Genomic DNA, 23,906 nt, shown 5'->3' with positions numbered 1-23,906 from the left:
CTGGAAGTCAAGTGTCTAGACCATGTTCTGAATAGGTTTCCTTGCCATGCAATGGGAGCTGATCTCTTTTATGGACTGACACACCTCCAATCATGCCATTTTTAGAAGACAAGCTCTCCTGTGAGCTCTACATGGTGACAGGCCAATGTTTTGTTCACCTAATCCAGCCATGTAGCTTCTCTCTTCCCCATGGAAATGGAGATGTCCAACATTCTCTCCACAGAATTAGTGTGTCATCTCCCATTTCCTCTAATTTGATTGGAGAGCTGTTTAGCCTTGTTCAGTAATCGGATAATTAATTGGAAAGCCCTGTTGCTTTCCTGCTTCAAAATGCAAAGAATTTGGCTTGGTGTTATTAATGGGATTGCATGTCGTCTGTGGAATTTGCTTGATCAGTGTATATTGAATTTCCTCCTCAACCAGATTACTTTTATCCATACTGGTCGCACAGTTCTGAAAGTCCTGTGACAATCTTTTCATGAAGTTCATTCTTTTCAGGTTTGAATATAGTTAATATGATCTAAATGAGCATGGTTTTTACTGAAAAATAAACTTTTTTCCCTCTAACATTTTAAATAAGCTTTTAAAAACAGAGGTTTGATCATATGCTAAAGACTAGAGGTGTGGAAAAGTGTTCTCTCCACCCTATTTGTTAAGCATTATGCTACTCTCAAACAATCTTAGAAAACATTCATTGTCTGTCATATCTTTGCCTTTATATACATGGAATACAAAATATTTGTATCTATGAACATAATATATTAAATGGTCATACATCATAATAAAGGAACAGTGATAAATACATCATTAATGAGGGCCTGCTTGATCTGCCATTGAATGGGCAAGAATCGCATTCTATTCAACGAGACTTGGATCAGGCCCCACAAAATGAAGCCTACCTCTCACGGTGCAGCTAATGCCCCCCAATGAAGGATGCAAGGAACAGTGGGGGAAGTTTAAAATGAGGCAGGAGTAATTTTTTAAAACATTTTTAGGCCCTCCGTTTTCTGACTCACTCTTTCTTTCTCATATCAATTCTTCACAGTTCTTCCTGGGATCAGTCCAGCTGTGTGTGGGTGATTGATAGTTGTAAGCTTGAGTGTAAAATGAGCAGCGGGAAAAGGTATATGAGGTGAAGACAGGACACAGATGAAGTGACTGACTTGAGCATGAAGGGGAAGTCAAGCAGATTGGCGTGCAGGTGTAAGGATCTGGACAGAATTGATATAAACATGGTATACGACACCAGAGGTTTGACAATGCAAATAGCATAATATCTAAAGAAGAGGGCCACATTGTCTGGACGGGAAGCTATTAAACATGTACAATCGGGGAGCCGATAATTAAGAGGGAGGCGGTTTTTCCATGGCTTCCTTCTACAAATAAACTGCTGCAGAATGAATGCTGCTGCTACTGAAGTACTGCTGGCAGTTCGCTTGGCACAGGAATGGAAGCCAGGAATTCTGATTTTTTTGAATCCCAGCTTTGCCACTGATTCCCTCAATTGTCTTTGCAAGTCACCTAACTGCTTGTTGCTTCAGTTCCCCCATTTGTAAATCAGGGTGAATTTGCCCACCTCACAGGAATGTTGAGCTATTTGAGCTCATAGGTCTTTCTGAAGATTAAACATGCTTTAGAATTGCCAAGTATTGTTGTTAATGAAACAATTGAGAGAGGGAGGAAGAAAAAGAGCTGTTGAGTGTAATTCCTCCATTAGGGGAACTACAACATGTTTTGGACGCTGAGGGCTGAAGTAAATAGTGCACCTTGATGTACAGAACAAGTGATAATGCAAACTCCAGAAATACAGAAGGAGCAGTGGGAAATCATTCCCTGAAGGGGAAGCTTTCGAGCATCAGAGGGTGTGTGTGTGTGTGTGTGTGTGTGTGTGTGTGTGTGTGTGTGTGTGTGTGTGTGTGTGTAAAAAAGTAAAAGGGGATATGGAAGGAGAGGGAGAGAATTTCCGTGGGTCCCCTCACCAAGGGGATCCATCCCTTAGCTAGCGAAGGTGCTGCGTTGCTGAGGGAACGAGCCGAGGCTGCGGCCGCTAGAGGGCGCCGCCGCTGTAGTTTTGGGGCTGGCGCTGTCCCAGGCAGGGGAGCGCTGCCTCCACTCCCTGCGCCCCGGGGATTGGAGCGAACTGGAGCGTCTCCGCGAGGCGGCCACAAAAGTCCCTGGCTGCTCCAGGACTGAGTCAGAATCCCTGGCTGCAGCCCACCCAGCCCCCTCTGCTGCAGGCTTCAGCCGGACCGGGCGGGCTGCGCGGCGCTTTCCGGAGCTCCTGGGACTCCACGGGCTGGGGCTGGATTGTTTATTGTATGCTCGTTTCAACTCCAGCTTAACACCCCGCACCCCGGGCTGCCTGCAGTGAGGGGGGCAGGCGCTGGATTTCCCCAGGACAGAGGCGCTCCCCCGCACACGCGCTCCCTGCCCTGCCCCGCAGGATGCCTGGACCCCAGTGGAAGGCCAAGCGGAGTTGGTTTAAAGTGCTGGTGGGTTTGATAGCAGTGGCCTTGGCTTATTCCTACAACGTGGACCTGGATCATCCGGTGGTCTACCAGGGGCCCAATGGCTCCTTCTTTGGATACTCGGTGCTGGAGCATTACTACGATAATACCCGCTGGTGAGTAGGGCAGAGGGACTGGCTCTGTGGCGGGGAGCTGCTGCTGCTTTCCTTGCACGTGAATGTGCCACTTGGAAGTGGCGCTGGCACCTCTCAGCCGCCTCCCCTCCGGCCTCATCCCCCATCTTTTTAGATTCCCCGGCTCCAAGCCAGGTGGAGTCCATTTCTTCTCTCCCCGCTCCCCAGTAGATAGCTCAGGATATTGCAGCTGTCTCAAGGTATATCTGTGACCACTCGAATGAGGGAGATTTTAACTGCCTGGTTGAAACAGGGCAGCAAAATCCGTGGTGGCAAGAAGGGAGAGACATCACACTGTCTTTAACCCATAATTTGAGGACTCCAGTAACTCAGCCAGACGTTAGGGGTCTATTGCAGGAGTGGGTGGGTGAGATTTAGTGGCCCGCAATGTGCAGGCGGTCAGACTAGATGATCACGATGGTCCCTTCTGGCCTTAAAGTCTGAGTCTTAATGCCCTGCAGGAGGGGCTGCCTTCCCCAAAACAGTGTGCCTTGGCAGGTCTGGAGGCCTTTATCACTCTGAGGACGGGAGTTTCTCTTTCTCGGCAGCATCCAGAGGAGCCTGCTGCAGGGGGAAGCTCTCCTATAGTAAAATGGTCCTGTGGTTGGTTTGTGGGCTATTGGCCTTTAATTAGTCTTCTCCTCCGTTTCCCAAGTGTGAAGTGTCACCTCAACTCACCATGGAGGCTAAACTCTCGCTCAGTAAGAAGATTACTAGTAATTTTCAGTTAAATATATTGCTTTTCTGCAGACACTGTAGCTGCTATGCCTAGTCAGAACATGACTGGACTGGGATATGCTGTATTTCTTCTTAGAGCACAGTCACTAGTGCATAAGTTTGTGTGTGTGTGGGGGGCTTCTTCTGAGGACCAATTAACAGAGGTGGTGGGGGACTAGAGAAGTAGTGAAGGCTGATTTAACTTGGCATGGACTATCTTACTGCTAAAGATTAATGGTGGGATAGAAGTTCAGGGTGAACTTCTGGCTTTTGAAGTCAAAAGTCCCATGGGCTTCAGTGGGGACAGGATTTCACCCTAAATATTTAGAGACCCCCTGGCTTCAGACAGGACAATGTCCAGTCTCCAAATACCATGTCTCAGTTAAAACACCGGTTTAAAATCCCATGCTACAGTAAGAGGGAGCATCCTTCTTTTGGCATTGAACTTTACTTTGTTCCTTCCTGCAATTGGATTGACGCAGAAAAAGTGGAGCTAAACTGAAGTTGCTGCTGTCAAGGGTGTGTTTATTACTGCCAGTAGCTTTTCCACTGCTTGTTGCTGGAAATTGGGAGAGTACTGCAGGATCAGATTTTCTGATTCCACCGCACCCACTGATTTAAGGCTTCTAGTGTCAGCCAACATGATCTTTAGAGAATCAGAATAATAGACTGTTGTCTTCCTAGACACATTCTAGAGGAGGAGTTTTTAAATTAAAAATTAGTGTTTTAAAAAAGTTGTAATGGGACACGTTTACGTCTGCATTTCAACCCTTGCTGAGTAATCCGTACAACAGGACAGCACACAGAATCTGTCAGCACCTTCAGTACCTTTCAGCGGGTACTAAGTAAGCAGGCAGTGATTTTTTTGTTTTCACAGCAATGAGGAGGAACATTTAATCCTGGCTTTAAGTCCTTTTCTTTAATTGCAGAAATGCTGCCTCTTACTGTGGTTTGGGAACAGCACTGGAGCTGACATTTTTGTTTAAATCTCCAGTATAACTGAGGCCAGCTAACGTGTACTTAGAATGTATTATGGTAATAAAGTAATTTTGCTCTGCCTTGGATGCAGTCTGATGGAAGAAGTTTGTGTACTCCTGGAAAAGCAACAGAGGCACAAACTACCAGGCACCATTTAAAAATAAGCAAGGTTTGAACTTCATAAGGGCCATTCAATGTAACCAAATCTTCTAGCCAGGTATTAGTTTCTAAGTAGTCCAAGGTGATGTGCTCTGTGGTTTCAATTCAGTTACAGGTATAGGACACTGAAGAAAGATCTCTTCCCATAGAATCTATTTATTAAGTTCGTCAGTTGCCCTGAGTTCAAATGCTGCCACGAAAAGAGGAAATGCAGCCCTGTGAGTCTCTGTTTCCACAAGCCGCAGATTGGGATTCTATCATACTGTAGTCCACAAAGGAAGTGCTTTAGACTGGTGGTTACGCTAGTGAACAGTTGCTGCTGGAACATGCAGGATATGTACTCGGAGAAGTGAATGAAATGTGTGTGGGGTGTTGATTTAGCACTTCATCCCTGCAGGTGCATTCTTAAGAAACCCAGCATCCATGGGGATTAACTGCAACTGCTAAAACCATAATCAATTAGTGCCTTTTTATATTGATATACAGTTGTTGCCGGTCCTGGTGACATTCTGAACTTAGTAGGTAATTGGGGGACACCATGTACTAGGGGCATCACTTCAGAAAAATTCAAGGGGGGAGGGGATGGTCAAAGTTGTGTCAGCATATAGGACATTGTGTGATGATATTTTATCCTGCAAAGTCCAGGGATGGGGGGAGTAGAAGACACAATGGAGCATATAAGGCTTATGAGAAGTTGCGGGGTTGTGCCATAGCCCCTGGCATGTACCCCTTTTCTGCAGTGCAAAACTGCCAGTTGTGTTTTGTTTAGTCCTTTAGATAATCCCCTTCTTTGCAGGAAATATTTAACAGCTCATCTTCTTGACAGCAAATTCATGTGATATGAAATATGATAGGTTATGATGTGTTAAATGGGAAAACTTTTAGTAGCAGTGTCTCCATGGCGTGAACAATAGAACATTGATAGTTTGATCTGTTTGTAAAGAGGAGTTGTCTGCATTCCATATAGAAGTGAGGCATATGTTCTGAATGATTAAAGCAGTTTGCAGATTGCGGGGGTGTGTGTGTCTTCTATGTCTATACAGAATGTTTAGAGGGAAGGGCGGTGCATTTTGAATGATAAATAAACATAGAACATCTGTATGCATCTCATAAAACTGTGTAAACTGACTAGTTTACTTCTTTTCTATTGTTCTGTCTCTCTATTTGCATCAGGGGTTCTGTTAGAATTAAACAGGGTTCTTTTAAGTTGACCTAGCTGATGTCACTTTTAATGTGCATAGGAACAGTAAATGCCAGTAAACAGTCCACAAAGCGTCTCTTTATCTCCATCTCTTAGATATGGACAGATTACTTAGCAGTTGAATTTGTAACTGTGGCACACTGTGCATTAAATAAATGTATTCAGCCTTGGTTTTAGTCCCTTAAAATAAAGTTCTTTCACATTCTTTGCTTCACAAATACTTGTTTGCTTTCCCTTTCTGCCCGCCGTGCCCGGTGACTTTCATAGAGCATTCCTTATTAAGGAGTTATCAGTAAGTATCCAGAAAGAAGCAAGTGCCTTGCAAATAAAAGAAACCCCTCACTTTAAAACAATGCTAATCTTATCACACAAACCAACAAAAGATAGGAAAAGCAAAATTGAAAATTACTCATTGTCCTTAACATGCATTGATGGGGAACACACAATAACTGGAATGAAGTGCCAATCTAAAGGAGTGCTGTTGAGATGAAATAATATAATTTCTTGCTTGAGTGTGGGTAACAGTGGCTCAGATTATGAAAACTGATATAAACAAACATCATACATGGTTAAAAGTGTTTTGGCATTTCACTCTGCTTGGGGAATGAAGCAAGGCTGGTCAGTTTCAATTCCTGCTTCTCCTGCACTAACAAAATACTGGTAGGTTTGGTTAATAACACTGCAGAGGGATGTGGGTCTACAGAAAAAAATAATAATTTAAAGTAAAAGTTTCCTGCAGACTTTTTGTGTAGGTCTTTTGTTCTGTTTGTACAGCACCGAACACAAGGAGGTCCTGGGCCATGACTTGGGACTCCTTGTCACTACCATGATACAAGTCATAATAATAATAGGGCCTTGTAACTCCCTGTTTTATTTTACAGAACTCATTTTTATCCTGAACTAAACTGACTCCTTTTCAGTTCAAACTATTTAATAACAACTGGGGTCAGAGAAGGAACAGCTCATTGGAGGTATTATATATGACACATGAACAAAATTTTAAAAAGTCTCTAGTGATTTGGGGTGGTTTCATTTTTGGGCATCCAGCTGGACATCTCAAGGGGGTCTGAATTTCAGCAAGTGCTTCACTCCCACTTTTTGAAAATGGGGGGGCCCTTTTGGTGTCTCAACTTGAGCACCCAAAAATGAGGGTGTCCCAAACCACTAGTTGCTTTTGAAAATCTTAGTCATAACAAAAGAAGCACTACAAACAGTGATACACTTGACCAGAATCAGTAGGGGTTTAAGCCAATATAAACCCTGGTGGTGGGATTTTCATTGGGCGGAGTGGGTTGCGGATGGTGCAGAGTGGCTGCAACTTTTCCTTAGTGGGGACAGTAGCATGTGAGAAGCAATAGCAGCCCAAAAGGTGGCGAGAGGATGAGAAAAAGCCACAGAGGCTGGAGATGCAGCTCCTACAAGTGCAACTCCATAAGATTTTTCAAGGTGCCTATAAGCTGTATGGAGGATAGTGGTGGTAACTTTCCTGCATCATCTTTGCTGAATCCAGCCTAATACATGTAACACCATGATCTTAACATATGTATTAATTATAAAGGTCCAGGAGCAAATGCCAAATTTCCTTTCTCACAGTGTATATTAAATCTTTTCCAGCTTTGCCAAAGATCCATATTTGTGTACCAGTCAGGCATGTTCAAGATGTGTGGGCAGTTTTATATTTTCTTAAAATAGTGCTAAATGATATCAGCTACTAGATATTTCAAGAATAATAGAATTACACTCAAGAATTGTCTTTCAAATGAGGTCCTAATCCGGGTTGATGGGGCTATGGCCTCTTGTGATATTTAATATGCCCTCACACATTGGATATGGTTGTCAGCTTCAATCTCTATGACCTGGTGGTCCCATATTCCCTTAATTTGGTCCTGATCATAAAAGTCCCTTTATTGAAGTGTATTACACCTGTGAGGCTTTCCCCCATGTGCTAATATCTTTATACATTTTTGCCAATTCGTAAACCTCCGTATTGGCCATTCATTTTCATATAACACAAAACACCAGTCTGTATTAAGTCCCTGCATGTTATCAATAAAGGACATTTAGATTCATGAGTCAAAACCTGAAACATTGTCTTAATCAACTAAAGTAGCATTCATGTATCATTCTAAAATATGATTGAAAGCAACAATTCTCAAACTATGGGGTGGGCCTCCCAAGAGAGGTGCGGGAACATGTCAAGGGAGGCACAAGCTGTGTGCGTTTTTTCTTTTTTTAAGAGCTCTGACTGTCAGTCCCAGTGGATGGGGCTTGTGCAGAAGGGCCATGTATACCCAGGAGACAGGGATAAACGGGACATCCGGAGCTCCGCCGCGTGGGCTCTCCCTCCCCTCCGCCCCCAATCCCTCACTGGAAGGCAGCCTAGGCTTGGGCTCTCCTTCCCCTCCACCCCAATCCCTCACCTGGAAGTGGTGGAGCTCCTGCTGTCAGCCCTGGGGTGGCAGCAGCAAGGCACATTGCCCCCATTACTTTTGTGCTGCTGCTGGCATGGCACTGCCTTCAGAGCTGGGTACCCTGGCCAGCAGCCTCTGCTCTCCCTTCTGCCTTCAGAGGGGGCTGGTGAGGGGTGGGGGGCGTAAATCACAACAGACACAAAGAAGGGGGGCCACATTAAATAAGTTGAGAACCACTGATCTAAAGTATCATTCATATATATAAATATTAAACAAGATCAAATTTAGGAAAATAGCTTGGATTAAAATTTTGTGCACCAAATGTGAACCCAGAGCAAACATGTATGACTAAGTTTACACTCTCTCTCTCTCTCGATATATATATATATCTATACACACACACTCTTTACAATGGAATTTGGCTATGCAACCTTCACTAGAATGGCATGAAAAATGTCTTTGCAGTAAAAGGAGCGCACTTGTTGATTGTACTGAGATTTCCACTTTGGAGTTATTTTTACATGATTTCAAGATGGAGAAGAATTTGTCTTCATCACATGTTCTCAGGTTATCGTATTTTCTGATGACGTTTCTTGTTTTGCTTTCTTAAGAGGATTTTTTTGAGTATAAGTCTTGAAAGATTTACACAGTTCCTCCTCATTACTGTTCTCAACTGAGCAAGGAACCAGGTGGTTAGCTGCTGCTTTCATTTGGAGCCTAAACAAGCACGCATGCTCCTAGCCTTTAGCTATAGTTTTGAAGCTTTGAATAAATCTCAGCAAATAGCGATAAAATACTTATTTTTCCTGATTTTTTTTTAGTTTTTGGAGAAATTATTACAAGAAACAATAACTTGACCTTTACAAAAATTTTAATGATCTAACATGAATCACTAGTCAATTCTTTTTATTTTAAAAATCCTTTTATAATTCCTTTCTCTCCCCCTTCCTCCTCTTCCTTTCTCTCTCTGACAGTTTAACATGGTGTAATAGCCTCATCCTTCGTGGCAGCATGGCCGGGCACACGTAGGCAGTATAGTTCCATGGCTACTGACTGAGAGCTCTTATCACTGGAATGACCCTCTATTTTTGTGCTTTTATTTCATTTGTTGCTTCCTGCTCTTAGCCGCAGACTGTGGTTATCTGAAACATGCAGGGTGGTGTTACATCTGATGGTTGATTTGATATATTGTTGTTAGTACATGACTTAGTATCCCGAGACTCTTTTTATGTGATCCAGAGTGAAATAGGGGAGGAGACCCACATGAAGGAAGAGTGTCCTGTTTGTCTTGGTGTATTGCCTGGACAGACCACAAACACTGAACTGAGAGCTGCTGTTGGTGCTCTGGAAAGGCAGTACTGATTTGGTGCTATAGTTATAGGTTGTCCAGCAGTGGCTTCTGAATTACTGCCCTGTCACTTAAGACCCTGCATTCAGTGGATTTACCCATAGATGAACCAATTGAATATTCCCCCCCCACACCTCCAGTACATTTAGGGAAGGAAGCCTTTGACCAGAAGGAATCAAACTGGAATCCTTGGATGCATCGGAGCAGTATGTGCCCTGTTGCTGCTGCTTATTTTAATCTATTGTGATATAGGATGTTTCATCTCTGCCACTTAAAATTGCTGTGAGGTGCAGAGGACCTGCAGCGTTTGAGTTATGGCTGTCTAATTGGTGCTGGCACGCTGTAGACAGATTCTAATGTGTTTGGCATCTTTCTGTGCCATTGGGACCACTCAATGCTTCTTTGTGCATTGTACTTCCAGCTAGATACAGCGCTTTGATTTCTGAAACTGTTTATCCTTAGGGCCATTCAGCAGCAAGGTGGTGGTTACTCCCTGTGGGAGGTAAACATAACGCAGGTGCAAATGAGGTTGAGATCATGAAAAGAAGGATATATAGCCTCATTGCCTACTGGCTAGTTCTCCACACTCTCATTCTGGAAACTGGCATCTCCAATAAGAGAGGATCTCCCATCTGATTCCTCCAGACATAGCCAGTAAAGGGTTGGTAGGCTCTAAGAGATTTGTGTTCATCTCGGTCAGAGGTGGCTGTGATAGACTGTCCTGAAGCTTTGTTTGAAAGGAGCAATGGGGAAGTTCCTTTGGGCTCCAACATGAATACCATGTAGTAATGGGCAAGACTCCACAGGCTCCCATAAACCTTTCACGAGTGGATTCTGATTCTTGTAGGAATAGTAAATTCATTCTTAGAAGCCACCACCAAGACCAGGAACCTCACCTCCCCCTTAATGAAACCAAAACATGCTACTTCAACCTTGCTTTTCTACAACAAGATTAAAACAAAATCCCTTTAACAGGGGTGGTAGGAGAGAACTTGAGAACTGATGTGTGTCTGTTCGAGATTCAGGTACAGTGCTCTGGTGAGGTGTAGTTGTAATGCCTAAATCAATAGACCCCAACAACTGAAGGCTTTTAATCCTTCCCTTTGTTTCCTCCTCTTTTCTGTTACATCTACCTTGTTGAATTCCTGTACTAATATTGAGGCTGTCACAAAATATTGACTCAGACTCAAAGGCAACTGGAAACGTAGAGTCCTTTCTTTCCCTCGCTGGGCTTCACTTTCCAATGTACCTTTGTGCAGTCAGTCAGAGGGATCCCAGAAACTTCCTGCAGAATGTTGTGGTTGTGATGAGAGCCCATGCAAATGGGTAGCTCTTTGCAAAAATCTGCCCACATTGTGACTGTTTCGGCTTGGGGAATGGAACTGCGCTGCTTAAAATCCAAACAGTGCTGCAAAATCATGCTATGCCACAAAATTGGACTATTTAAACCCAAGTTGTTTAAATTGGTTGGGCGATGTTGGAAGGCTGCCTAGCTCTAGCAAAGAAATGAACAAAGTTATTCTTTTATGGGCTGTTTACATACTCACTATGTTTAGGCTGGGGCAGGATGAAGGAATCCATAGTACTGAAATGCTAGATTACCACATTTTACCTCTGGAAAAATTTCCATATGTACAGTACACTTTGGGAGAAACTTTCAAGCATTTTATTGTGAGTTTAGGGAACTTTCAGCAGTCCTAGTAATAATTTAACTGGATTAATTACTGACATGCATCACATGCTGTGTTTGCTTCCTGCCTGGTTTTCCCCCATCAAATAGATGTAGTATCTAGGTGTGTTCTTGGAGATATGATGTCTTTCAAAAACACAGCTGATGAATGCGTATTTTCTCACGATCAATTTGAACATAGAATCAGTGCATGGAATCCTGCTCACACAGTTCAATATTATTCCACCCCCCGAGCTTTTTAAAGAGAGATTAATGATTATTTCTAAATTAAGCTCCTTATTTTCCATCTCTCATTCCGAGATATCATTAGATCTTTTTGAGCATTATTGAGTCAAATTCACCTCTGTTGTAAGATGGGCACAGCTCCACTGGAATTGCACCGCTTAAACCAGAGCTGAATGTGGTTTACTGTAGCTTATTGTAATAGCTGGTTTTAAAAACACTTTCTTGACACTTGCAATTTAAACCATTTCTCCTTAAGCTAGCAATATTCCCCCCTTTGTTTATTTTGTTAGACCTCATGAATGTCAATAAGTGAATGACATTCATTCATCGCCTGTGTAAATGAGATGATTGGCATTCTGATTTCAGCCTGCCTGTCTGTCTGTAGAGATTTCCATTTGGAGCTATTATTTCAGGCTCCCCTGTGCTTGCTCCCCAACGTGTGTAGGCTTTGTAGCTTTCAGCAATATAGGTATTTCAGGCATTAATTTTTCTCGCTTGTGAAAATATGACTTGCATTATAGAGTGCAGCCCCCTGCCAAACTCCTGTGATACTACAGCTTAGCCCATGATATTGGGGAGAAAATGATCCTTTAATATGGATTTCTCTCCCCCTAAATTTGTTTTTGTCACATCAGCCAACGGAGCACATGTTAAAGCTATGAGGAAAACTTAACTGCCCAAGTCATTTCTTAGAACAGCATAGATTCCTGATTATAGCTCCCTCTGATAACACAATAACACTCTCTGCTTCTCCTTCCCACATAGGTGGAATTGAGATTTCAATGGTTTTTCCTCCATGTTCTTACACTGAGTCTGGTGGGGAGTAGGTGGTGATGGGATGTAGAGGCTGGTAAGTAGGATGAACAAAAGTCACTGAAAACCAGCAATATCCCTGTTTTCTAGGCCTGTATTGAGATCTCTGTCCATTTTTACATGATGTGACCCACACTTAACACAGTGTAGCTTTTTAGCCCTCTCTAATGACTGGACTATGAATAGACTCCTACCGCCTCTAAGATAATGGACCTGATTTGTTAGCTCAAGCAATAGAAGCCCATGCTTTTAGAATCAGTGGTCTTGGGTTCAATCCCCACAGACCTCCTGCACAGGGACATTGTTGCATACAAAAGCCAGTGATTTTGTCTGGATTTTGTATCCCACTGCGGACTGGCCTTTGCAAGGGCCAGCGGATAGCAAACTGATAGCAAATTGACTAGGTGCATGTGCCATACCTTGTGAGGACAGGTGTTAGCGCTTTGGTAGTCCCTCCCCCCCAACCACCAGAGAGGTGGTCTCTCACATTCCGCTCAACTTGGGATATGTCTACACTTAAAACGCTGCATTGGTGCAGCTGCAGCACTTCAGTGAAGACCCTCTAAGCCAATAGGAGAGAACTCTCTTGTTAATCCACCTCCCTGAGAGGCGTTAGCTATGTTGGGAGGAGACGCTCTCTCGCCAACATAGCGCTATCTACATGGGGGATTAGGTTGGTATAACTACATTGCTCAGGGGTGCGGGTTTTTCTCATCCCTGAACAATGTAGTTATACCGATACAGGAATGTAGTGTAGATCAGCCCTCCTCCCTGGCACATGTGTTCAAATTTACAAGATGGGAAGGAAGAAGTTGGAAGGACAGTTGCTTGGATGAGGAAATGATGGAGTGGGCTCATGTTGCAAACACTCTCATAGTCACCTGATTCCTGCCAAAACATCCCCTCCCTGTACTCTTCCCACTCATGATGGCAGGTCCCCATTTTTTTCATGTCCCCTATTGATAACAATATACAATTGTCAGCTAAACTGTGGTCCTCGTGAATGATTTGGATCATTAAATTGGAGCATTGTATTAATATGGTTTGATCACTTCCTTTCAGGAAGGAGTTTATACCTACAATCACAGCTGTTGATTTGGTACTTCCCCAAGATGTTAGTTTCTCTCACACCGTATCAATAATATAGATCCAGTCTTTGCAGCCTTGTCTCTAAACTGTTGGTGTGGCAACACATCATGCAATAATTCTGGATTTCTGAAGGAACATTCATATGATAAGATGCCTTGAGCTTCAGGGATTAGGATGCCTTCAGGTTCTGATCAACCTTATTGACCTTTGTTTTGATGGACAGAACGTAGCTTTCTTCCCTTTATGGCCATCCATTTTGGGCTATTGTGGATTTGGAGTTGACAGGATTGTGGTTAGAACCTAAAGAAATTGGATGCAGCTGCTGTTCTCTGTCCTAAAACTTTCCTAAATTGCTTATTTGGGGGTGAAGAATTGCTTTAAATGTGTTATGCTTCAAATGGAAATTTAGCTCATTCAAAGAATTCCTGGATTCCTTGAAGGAAAATGCCTTTACTGTGTCTGTTTTCATTTTGTGCATCATTGGTGTTATTTTACCAGGCCACCAGAAGAAGTCCTCTTGCCAAAGGTGCACTGGCAATGTGAGTGTTTTTTTTTTTTCCCCTTCCTGAAATTAACTACTTGCTACTTTGCTTTTGGTTTCCAGGGTCCTGGTCGGTGCTCCAAAGGCAGATTCTAAATACAGCACCTCTGTTAAGTCCCCAGGAGCTGTCTTTAAATGTCGAGTGCACACCAATCCTGAGAGGAGGTGCACAGAGCTGGATATGGGTCGAGGTGGGTAAATCTAACACGTTTTTTACTTACCCGTGACTGAAAGTTCTAGCAAATATCTTAGGGCCTGATCCAATGTCCCTTGAAATAATTGGAAAGACTCCCATCAACTTCAGTGGGCTTTAGATCAGGGCTCTAGGGCACACACGTATAGCACTAGGAACTTGATCCCATTGAAGTCCAGTGGCAAAGCTCCCATTTACTCCAAATGGTTCACGATTATGTCCTACCTGAGGACTGGAAGCAATATCTTCTTGATGGAGCTCTCTGATTGCAGTCTGTGCTCTCTCTGGGCGACCGCGTCAGGCTAATCTTTTTGGCCAAGCTTTTGCCAAATGAATGTAAACTAGGCTGTTGTCTTTTCCTTTACCTGCTTTGGTTTCTTTAGTTTCTGGAGAGGGTTGGTTAGAATTGCTGCTCATGTTGAGAAGTTCTGCATTGATTTTGTGTGATTTTTTTTTTCTTCCCTTTCCATTTGAAGGGTGAATTATATACTGTGTTATAAACAGAGTAATCTGTGTGTGTTTGCTAATGGAATAATAACTTTGATTTATCCTACTTGCTTCTTATGCAAAAGAAAACAAAAACACATCAATGAGAGTAGTATGTTGTTGCATATGATCAGGACTAAGGTTGTACAAGATGCTGGTCAAACACATGTCGAGACATGGTCCCCTTCCTTTCCAGGGCTCCCAGGCTAACGCCCTGATCCTGTGATCTAATCCTTGTGAATGGGTCCTTATGAAGAATGATACATATTTGATCTCTGTTGGTGAAAAAGAGTTCATAGTAATATTGCTGTGTTTTTGTTAACATGTTTTATTTTAACATCACTGTATGAACTTTTTCCTGACATCGGAACCAGAGAGTGCTCCATCGTAAGTTAATATTTAGGCTATTTCTACGCTGATGGCGGTGTGCAGAGTACATACTCTGCATGCCACCCTAGCAGTGTAGACATGAGGTAGACCAGAACTCTAGAGTATGTACCCTCCACTGCTCTCTACATGCCCAAGCAGTGCCTCCCATGTCTACACTGCTATTTTTAGTACTGCAATATCCCACTGCCTCCCTGCTGCTGGAGCCTTTCCCTGCTGCCTCCTCTGTGTCAGAGCCTTTTACTGTTGAGTGTAGCAGCCCACTGCAGTGTGGATGCAACCTGCTTTATACTGCAACGTATAGTTACACGCACCATACATGCTGACGCAAGTGTAGACAAGGCCTTAGTGAAAGAGGGTTTTTGGCCAGTTATGTTTTGTTTTTATCAATAAAATTCTACATGTAAGTATTCGCAAATATCTGTCTATATATTTTAGTTTTGCTAAAAGAAACACTCATCCCCCCCCGCCCCACTCCTCGACAGTACAGTAAGATGAGTTAATGGATGTAATGACAGATCATAGAAAGAAAGAGTTGAGCCTCTTTTTAAAAAAATGCCCAAGTCCCATTTTCTAAAGTGAATTAAGCACTTGTGAAAATGTTACTCTGCCAACACCACAGTACTTTCCCCATGGTCTTCAGTGGAACTGATCATGTGTCTGAAGTTAATGCACATGCTGAAAGGTTCACTGGCTTGAGCCCTTAGTTTTTAAACTCTTTGAAAAAGGGACTGTCTTTTACAGTGTGTTTGTACAGCACGCACCCAGCACAAGGGGGCTCTCCTCCTGGGCACTGTCCTAATGTGTGAGAAATAATAGTGAGAGATGGGAAAGAGCGGTTTGATCAGCTAGCATATCTCTTACAAGGGCACATTATAGATATTTAAAAAACTAAATGCATCTTCCTCACCTGTCCCTCTCTCTTTTAAGGCAATACTCGGGGCACGCTCTGTGGAAAGACCTGTAAGGAGGATAGAGATGATGAATGGATGGGCGTAAGCCTGGCTAGGCAGCCCAAGGCTGACGGAAGTGTGCTGGTAAGTCTGCCTTTTCCCTTGAGCTCAGTAAAGTGATCACTGCTGTGCTGACACTAATGATGAACATGTTGGGATTAATGTCTTCACTAATGACTGACAGAGTCAAGGTTTATAAGCCGCGAACTCTGTAGTCCCTTCCTTGAAGCGGATAGAATATGAACCCCAACCAGAAATTGGTATTGAGAGAAAGAAGACTTCAAAGCAGTAGCACCTGACTTGTCACCTAAGGGGCTTCCTCTTAAATTTCTGAGTGTTTAGGTCTTTTGAACAGAATGAATGGAACTTTGTTTTTCTCTGAATGCGTCTGCTAGTTCGTTTGTTTTACAGATTGTGTGTGTGGAGAGTGGGGCATAAGTCAATGAATATAGTGTGTGTGTTGTGTCAGAACTTGTAAAAAATGTCAGATTTAGATATGCAGCTAAATTCTGCTCTTGGATGTGTGCATGAATCTTCCATTAATGAGGTAGCAGAGATGGGAGTCAAAGTCGCTTGTTTGTTCATCTTTGTGGTACAGTCAACAGGCAAATATTGAGGGCCATGGGAGTTGATGTGCATGTTTGTTAAAGGGAAAAATTTGATCCTAAGGATGTGGAATTTATCTTCACAGGACAATGTTTCAAATCAGATGAACCTTCAAATAAATCATAGAGAAAGCTGGGCAAATACTGCAGCAAAAAAAAAAATCTGTAAATATTCATTGACATTTTAAAATGACTTTGGTAACTGTGTTTGCTCCTCCCTTGGGTTTGCTCTTGGTGAGTAGTCTAGCAACCTCACTGAAATGATATGTTCACTGAAACAGCAAGATTTGAGAAAATATTGCAGAATATTTTTGAAAAATGAATTTCAAGATTGTACTTGAGAATCTCCAACAGAAACTTTTTCTAAAGTAATCCAATCAGAAAACAGTAACCTATCATGTGACCTATGTTTCCAATCCAATTTGGAATACTGAGTATATGGAACACATTGTCAACAAATATTTACAGATTTTTTTTTTTGCACTATTCAGCCAGTTACTTTAAGCAAATCACAATCAATTTGTGGGCAGCTTGTGAACAGAAAAACCTGAAATTGATAGAATAAATTGTTACAGATTATTCTGCTGTAATCATGGGCATATGAGCCAAGTAAGACTATTTGTAATAGCAGATAGGTAAGGAGTCCTCAAAAGTAGATATATTTCAAAATAAATACATATCAAATCAACTTTTAAGACAGGAAAGTTAATACCAATATTCTGTATCATGCTACTGCGTGGTGATGAGCATGGTCCACACCTGTGCAAGCCAATAGGAATGGAGGATGGTACAGTCCTTGGCAGGAAGTACATCAGTATCTTGCTAAATTGGGACCTAAATCCCCATAGGCAGGATTTTGTACCGCACATTGAAGTCAACGGAAACTGTGGCACTGACTTCAGTGTGTGCAGTATCAGCCCCTCAAAGAACCACTCTCCTATTGGACCAAAGGTAACTCTCTGTTTAGGACATGAAGACTAAATAGAACTGATCAAGTTGGCAAGAGCAAACGGGACAAATGCCCACTTTTGCCAGAAAAGTTGGGACAGGGCTTAAAAAAGGGGACTATCCTGGCCAAAAAAAGACACATGGTCCCCTAAACAAAAATAATCTATAGACTGTAGCTAGACTAAAGTGCAAACTGGCCCAGCATACATCTTCCTGACCTTGGATCTCATCATGAGTCAATGTTCTCAATAATCTGAGAGTTACGACAATACAACTTGGGTTGCCAGTTCTTTTCATACTTAAACTGTAAAATGCATTCTCTTTCTCTCATTGGGAAAGGAACCAGGGACAGTGCATTAAAGCTTGGAGATAAGCCATGTCCCTTAATCTCACTCTTCCCAAATACCTGTCCCATTTATCATGTGTATCGTTTTTCTCCAAAGTGTTGCCATTTTTTTTCATTTTAAGTAGCCAACTCACTGATGACTTTGAATCCTGCAGTATGGAAAATAAAATACATGCACTGAAGCTAAAGCCCACATGGTAAATGGCGGGAGGGATTTCAGTCAGTTATTTGTGCATTTAAAAAGTCACCTGCTGGGCTCCAGTCCTGCAGTGAACTCCACAGAACCCTATTGATTTCATGCAGGACAGTTTGCAGGATCAGTGTCTTAGTTTGTAAACTCCTTCAGGCAAGACTTGTATTTCCTGCTGTATTTTCTACCACACCAAGCTGGCATTTAATAAACAATAAGGCAAGGTTGCATTCATATGCTCAGGGCTGGCTCTGGCTTTTTGGCCGCCCCAAGCAAAAAAAAAAAAAAAAACAACAAAAAACAGGGCGGCCAGAACGGCAAAGCAAAAAAAAACAAAACAAAAAAAACCCTGCAGCGCGGCCAGAGTGCGGGCGCTAGGGTTACCATACGTCCGGATTTTCCCGGACATGTCCGGCTTTTGGGGGCTCAAATCCCCGTCCGGGGGGAAATCCCCGCGGGGAGCCGGGGGCCGGCAGTGCTGGGCGGGCCGGGGGTGGTGGGCCAGGGCCGGCACCCCAGGGCCCGAGCCGACCCAGGCTGGAGCCGCCGGGGGGGCTAGCCTGGGCTGCGCCTCCTCCCCCCCACTCCCCCCTTACCTGCTTCAGGCTTCCCGCGAATCAAATGTTCGCGGGAAGCAGGGGAGGGGGCGGAGACTTTGGGGAGGGGGCGGGGTTGGGGAGGGGGTATGGGCGGGGCTGGGGGCGGGGCCGGGGGCCGTGGAGTGTCCTCCATTTGGAGGTACAGAATATGGTAACCCTAGCGGGCGCAGGGGGACCAGCTGGGGGGGACGGAGGAGGGAGCGGGCGGGAGAGAGAGAGAGAAGGGGGCGGCCAGGGCTACAGCAGAGACGCTGCCACACGGCCCCTCCTGCTGTGTGCCGCCTCCTGCTGCGAGGGCTCTGCTCCAGTCGGCGGGGAGGGAAGGAAGAGGACTGCCCTGCAGGGTGCTCTGGTTCTCCACGCCGCCGCCCCCTACAGGGCGGCCAGAGCGGAACAAGAACAAAAAAAAAGTGCCCTAGGATTGGGCGGAATGCCGCCTCCAACAATCTCCGCCCCAAGCACCAGCTTGCTCAGCTGGTGCCTGGAGCCGGCCCTGCATATGCTCTACTTGTTTTGCATTTCTATCGTGGTTCATTGCTGCACCACTTTTCCTTTGTATTATGCAGGTCCCCACAAATTTCATAGTGCAATGAGACCAAAATGTGTGACCGCAACTCTTGAATTCCACAACAATGTTCATTCTATTGCTATTCCCTCAGCCTCTAGCTCATAGCTAAAAACACTCATTGATATGAAATTTGTCATGGTGATTTTCCAGGGTGGATTTTTCACTGTGATCTCCAGCTGACCCATCTCAACTCACAGGACTCAGCTCCTGAGATGCTCAGGCTCTCTGGCTTGGAATTCCTTTCCCATCCGTGGGCCAGTGAAGTCGGGAGCTTGTAGCCAGCTTCAGTGGCTCATCTTTCTGGCTTCCCAGGCCTCAGCTACACTGCACCGTGCAGGGAGCATGCACTGTAATCAAATTAACTCCCTTTGGAGGGGCAAGCAGAAGTGCAATAAGCAGCTAGAGGCAGGTCCTGGTATGGCAGGAGGCCACAAATGAAAAATGGCAGATTCCTTAACAAAAATGCCAATTCCATGGCATCTTGGAAAAATGCCAACTTCTGCAGCCACAAAATTGAGTAGTCTGAGATGAATGGGGTAGACCACGCCTCTTAGAGCTATTGTTTCAGTCTCTCTGCAGACTCAGGCAGGCAACACTGCATCGCTTACACTCAGCTCATGTTTTAACAGTTTGCTTCATACCCATAAACTCAAATTTAAAGAATGGAAAGCTGAGATTCTGGAGCAGAATTGTGGTATGGGACAAATTCTGCCATGGCTGAATACACAGGGCCTGTGATTTTATAGAAGGGTTAAATTCTCCAATAGAAACATAGGGTGGAGCACTGGAAAAGGCTGAAGCAACCCATATATACCAGTGAACAGAGTGATGTTTGTTCTTTTTTGTTTTCATTCATTCATGTGAAATGCTCATACCTTTGCAAAGCTTTCAGCCCTGAGTCTGTTTTAAATATCCATGTTAAGCGGCAGCTCACTTTCTTGATCTCTCCCTCTTTCCTGCCCTCAGCATCTCACCTTGGCTCATTCCTGAGCAAGACCTACTGCTGCTTTCCCCAATTTTCAATCATTTGTGCTGCTTTGGAAGAGATTAGTGGGTTAATAGATGCGAGAGCAGCTTTCGGGAGGTAAAAAAATAACGGAATTTATAATATCACAACCCTTTATTTATCTTTCTATAGCTTAAAAAACACATTCATTTTTTTTCCTCCACAATTTATATCCGGAATAACTTTTTTGTTTTTCAAATCCATTCTTTTCCATGACATTCTGTTCTCTGGTTTCATAGCTCAACTTGAATGTCAGCCTAGAGCTGTGTCTGTATGACACACTCTATGCAAATGTATATGGGTGCGTTTTTGCACTCCTAGTGCAAATGTTTTAGAAGAGAAACAATTTCCTGATCACTCTGAAAGTAAATATTATGCATTTTTTAAGAACGCTGACTGAAGAGTGCCCGGAGATTAAAATCACAACCAAGTTTGCTTAAAAGAGCAAGTAATTAAGTTCAATAAGCTCTTCCTTATGAGCCTACTAACATACATCTGGCTGTCAGAGTGCCATTATAAACAGCCTTCATATAATGCACGTCTCTCTGTAACATAAAATGTAGTACAGAGCTTTCCAAAGCTCCTTGAGTGCTTCATTATGCCTCTGTGTTAACTATCCTATCCAGTAAATACATGCATTTGGTTGAGTACTGAAGATTAGAACAGCAATAAATATCACTTAAAGCTGATGATTCGGCAGAGCTCACTGTTGGTGGTGGTCCAGTCCATTAAAACGAAAAGAAAGCAATGGGGATTTTTAGTGCTTTTCTACGGGTAAGAAACGGTCTCGACTCTGGTCCAGATTGAGTTTTGCTCTATCCATTCCCCGGTAGTTGGACAGGGTGGTGCGCCTGTGCTTGTTTTATAATGCGTTCCTAGGAGCATTCAGAGGCTCCCAGAGGCAATGTGCTCAGCACTGAGGTGGTAAGATGGGGATCGGGATAGAGTGTCTTGCACTCTTCAACAATATGCTCTCCAGGCAAGTGCTGGCCTCCCAAAGGAAGTGCTGTCTTGTCCCCCTTGACTGGAAGGGTTGTGAGTGGGATGTGAGGCTGACAGTGTAGCGAGGGGCGTCCGTTGGTTCTAACAGACACAAAAGAGACTCCATGAGACTGAGCAGGCCACGTTTGTGATCAGTATGAAGGGATGTGTCTGCGCTGCCTGCAGTGGAGCTATGCTGACTTACACCGGCTGGAGATACAAGTTCAAATTCAAAGCTCTTGCTGTTTCCCATTTCATTTCCTTTGATTCGTATGAACTCTTTGGGGGTGAGGAGATTGATGGTCTGTCTGGTGGCGAGGCAATGGTAATTCTGGGAGTGAAGGGGAGCTGGGGATGTGTAAGCCAGGTGTTTGGCATGCTCTTATGCTGAGATTGAGAGGAGTGCAGCGTCCTGGGTTGACTGTCTTGGCTCTCGTTGTGGAGGGGTGATTGTGTTTTTCCCCAGGAAGGGGAGGCGGATGGGAAGATAGAGGGGGAAAAATGAAATGTTAATTTTGTGCCTGTCATCCTTCCAGTCTTAGCATTCCCTCTACCTCCTTCTCCCCTCACTCCCATCTTATTCCGCTCCCCTCTCCCCCCAGCTTTTTTTTATTCCACTAGATTCTACCCAGTCTACCTTTGCTTAGAAAAGGTTCTCCTGGTGTCACCTCCCTTCACCACGAGGTTCTACTTGACACATTGCCTGGCACCTAAAGTGATAAAGGTATTGAGATCTGCTGTCTGAGCTGCCCTTGCTCCAAGGAACACACATCTCTGACATGGGTGGCTAGGAGGAGCCTCAAAATTTGAAATTTGTGGTGCCAACATTGGCAATGTCAAGTCTTAGCAATGGAGGAACATGGCAATTGGAGTAGCCTTTTTGTAGCAAAGGTAAGGTTCAGAGAACTAAGGAAAGGTGGAAAAGTTAGGTGGGAGAAAGATTGGGGTGGGTATTTTTGATACAAAGAGGTGTCCTGCTGCCTCACGTTTCAGTAACACATGTGATATGATCCATTTAGGCCTGTGCACATCGCTGGAAAAACATCTACTATGAGACAGAGTACGTCCTCCCCCATGGTTTCTGCAATATCATCCCACCCAACCTCCGTTCCAATGGTCGAAAATTATTGCCCTGCTATGAAGGTAAGGTGTTATTTCTCTGTCATTATGACCAAGTAGATTTTCCTGTTGTCTCCAAAAAATATCTGATAAACCTTCATTAATACATTAAAAAAAGTACTGCTGACTCAGGCATAATTTGGCAGACGGATGATCTTGAATTTAAAAAAGGGGGTCAAGAAGATAATTGGTTTCCATGAGTAACTGTGTGTGGCCATGCTTAACTGATAGAATAATAAACTTTTTTGGAACAGTATCATGAGAAAACCATCAACTCCCTTATCTGGATGTCACCAGGCATGTGACATGAGTACAGCCACTCTTACTTGTTTGCCTGTTCGGCATTATTGATTAATAGGAAATGATCGCACCCATGTTTAAGAAATATTTTCAGTCTGACACTGTCATTTATAGGAGGGGAGAAATATTGCTTAAAGCCTAGATTTTAGGATACCAGTGTAACAAATAGAATAAAGTTGCCTCTTTCAATTGCTGCTACTTTCAAAATGTCCAGCAGCGTCTGATGATTTTTTTCAGTGCCTCTCAAAATATTGCTGTCGTTCAAAATAGATCTGGAATGGCATTGAGAGTGAAAGGACTTGTTTCAGAGTTTTGAACAATAGACAACTTTGCTCATTGTTTGCGCTCCAAGTCCTGGGTGCTTTAATTTTCCGGTTTATAAAAAGAATAGTCTTCCCTTGTGTGTTTTGTATGTGAATTTATATCCAATTTCATTCTTCAAAGACTCCAAAAGACAGCCTTTCCTGAACCCAAAGCAATTAACCAATCCAGAATGCACAGGTTTGTCATTAGGGAAGATGGGGTATGTCCAAGCTTTTGCAATAAGCCCTGTGAGAAATATTCAGGAAAACAGCTGCTTGGGTTTCCTAGGTTGGTCTTATGCATCTACGCTAGTAGTTCTCAAACTATGGGTGGGCCTCCCAGTTCCAAGAGAGGCGCAGGTATATGTCAAGGGAGGCGTGAGCTGTGTGCTTTTTTTTTTTTTTTTTAAGAGCTGGGGCTCGTGCAGAAGGGCGGTGCATGCCTGGGAGGCAGAGATGAAGGGGATAGCTTGAGTTCCTTCTTCCCTCCTCCCCCCCGACCCAGCCCAGTCCCTCACTTGGGAGGCAGCCCAGGCTTGGTTCTCCTACTCTTTTCTCTTACTTCTGCAGCAGCAGTGCAGAAGTAATGGTGCCAATGGGGCACTAAATCTGCTGTGAAAAGTGATATTGACAAATATCACTTTGCCACCCTTACTTCTCAGCTGCTGCTGGCGTGGTGCAGCCTTCAGAGCTGGGCTGCTGCTCTCTGCTCTGCCTTCAGAGCTGGGTGGCGGTAAGTGTACTCTGTGTGTAAATGACTACAGACACAAAGGAGGGGGAGGCCCAATCAAATAAGTTTGAGAACCATTGGTCTACACTAATCCTCCCTCCCTCTTCAAGGACTGAAAAAGCACATGGGTTTGATGGAGTTTGATGTGGGCAACACTTCACTGCCTTTGATTTCCAATATCAGGAGCAGTCAGTGACAGGCTGGCTGCTGACATTAGTAAGTGGGGCAGAGTTAACACAGTAGATGTCTGTCAATTCCTCAATTGCTAATGGATGTGTCTCTTGCTGCTTTAGGTTTTGCTCCAAACCTAGAGATTGTTCAGACCCAGTACATTGAAGACAAAGCTCATAACAAAACTGGCAAACTTAGATAAACTGTAT

General features: G+C 43.8%; 1 protein-coding gene across 1 annotated transcript in view; it reads left to right on the top strand.

The window, feature by feature from the left end:
- The first annotated feature begins 2,181 nt into the window (after positions 1 to 2,181).
- Positions 2,182 to 23,906, top strand: part of ITGA9 (integrin subunit alpha 9) — a 296,310-nt gene continuing 274,585 nt past the window's right edge. Inside the window, exons 1-4 of the mRNA XM_054019618.1 lie at positions 2,182 to 2,623; positions 13,877 to 14,004; positions 15,810 to 15,916; positions 22,095 to 22,218. Of these exons, the coding sequence (XP_053875593.1) occupies positions 2,445 to 2,623; positions 13,877 to 14,004; positions 15,810 to 15,916; positions 22,095 to 22,218 (538 nt within the window). The 5' untranslated portion in view covers positions 2,182 to 2,444. The remainder of the gene's footprint in view (positions 2,624 to 13,876; positions 14,005 to 15,809; positions 15,917 to 22,094; positions 22,219 to 23,906) is intronic.

The sequence above is a fragment of the Malaclemys terrapin genome, chromosome 2, assembly GCF_027887155.1.
Source record: "Malaclemys terrapin pileata isolate rMalTer1 chromosome 2, rMalTer1.hap1, whole genome shotgun sequence".
Taxonomy (NCBI): domain Eukaryota; kingdom Metazoa; phylum Chordata; order Testudines; family Emydidae; genus Malaclemys; species Malaclemys terrapin.
Note: the sequence above shows the minus strand (reverse complement) of the source record. Positions and strands in the feature narration are given on the sequence as shown.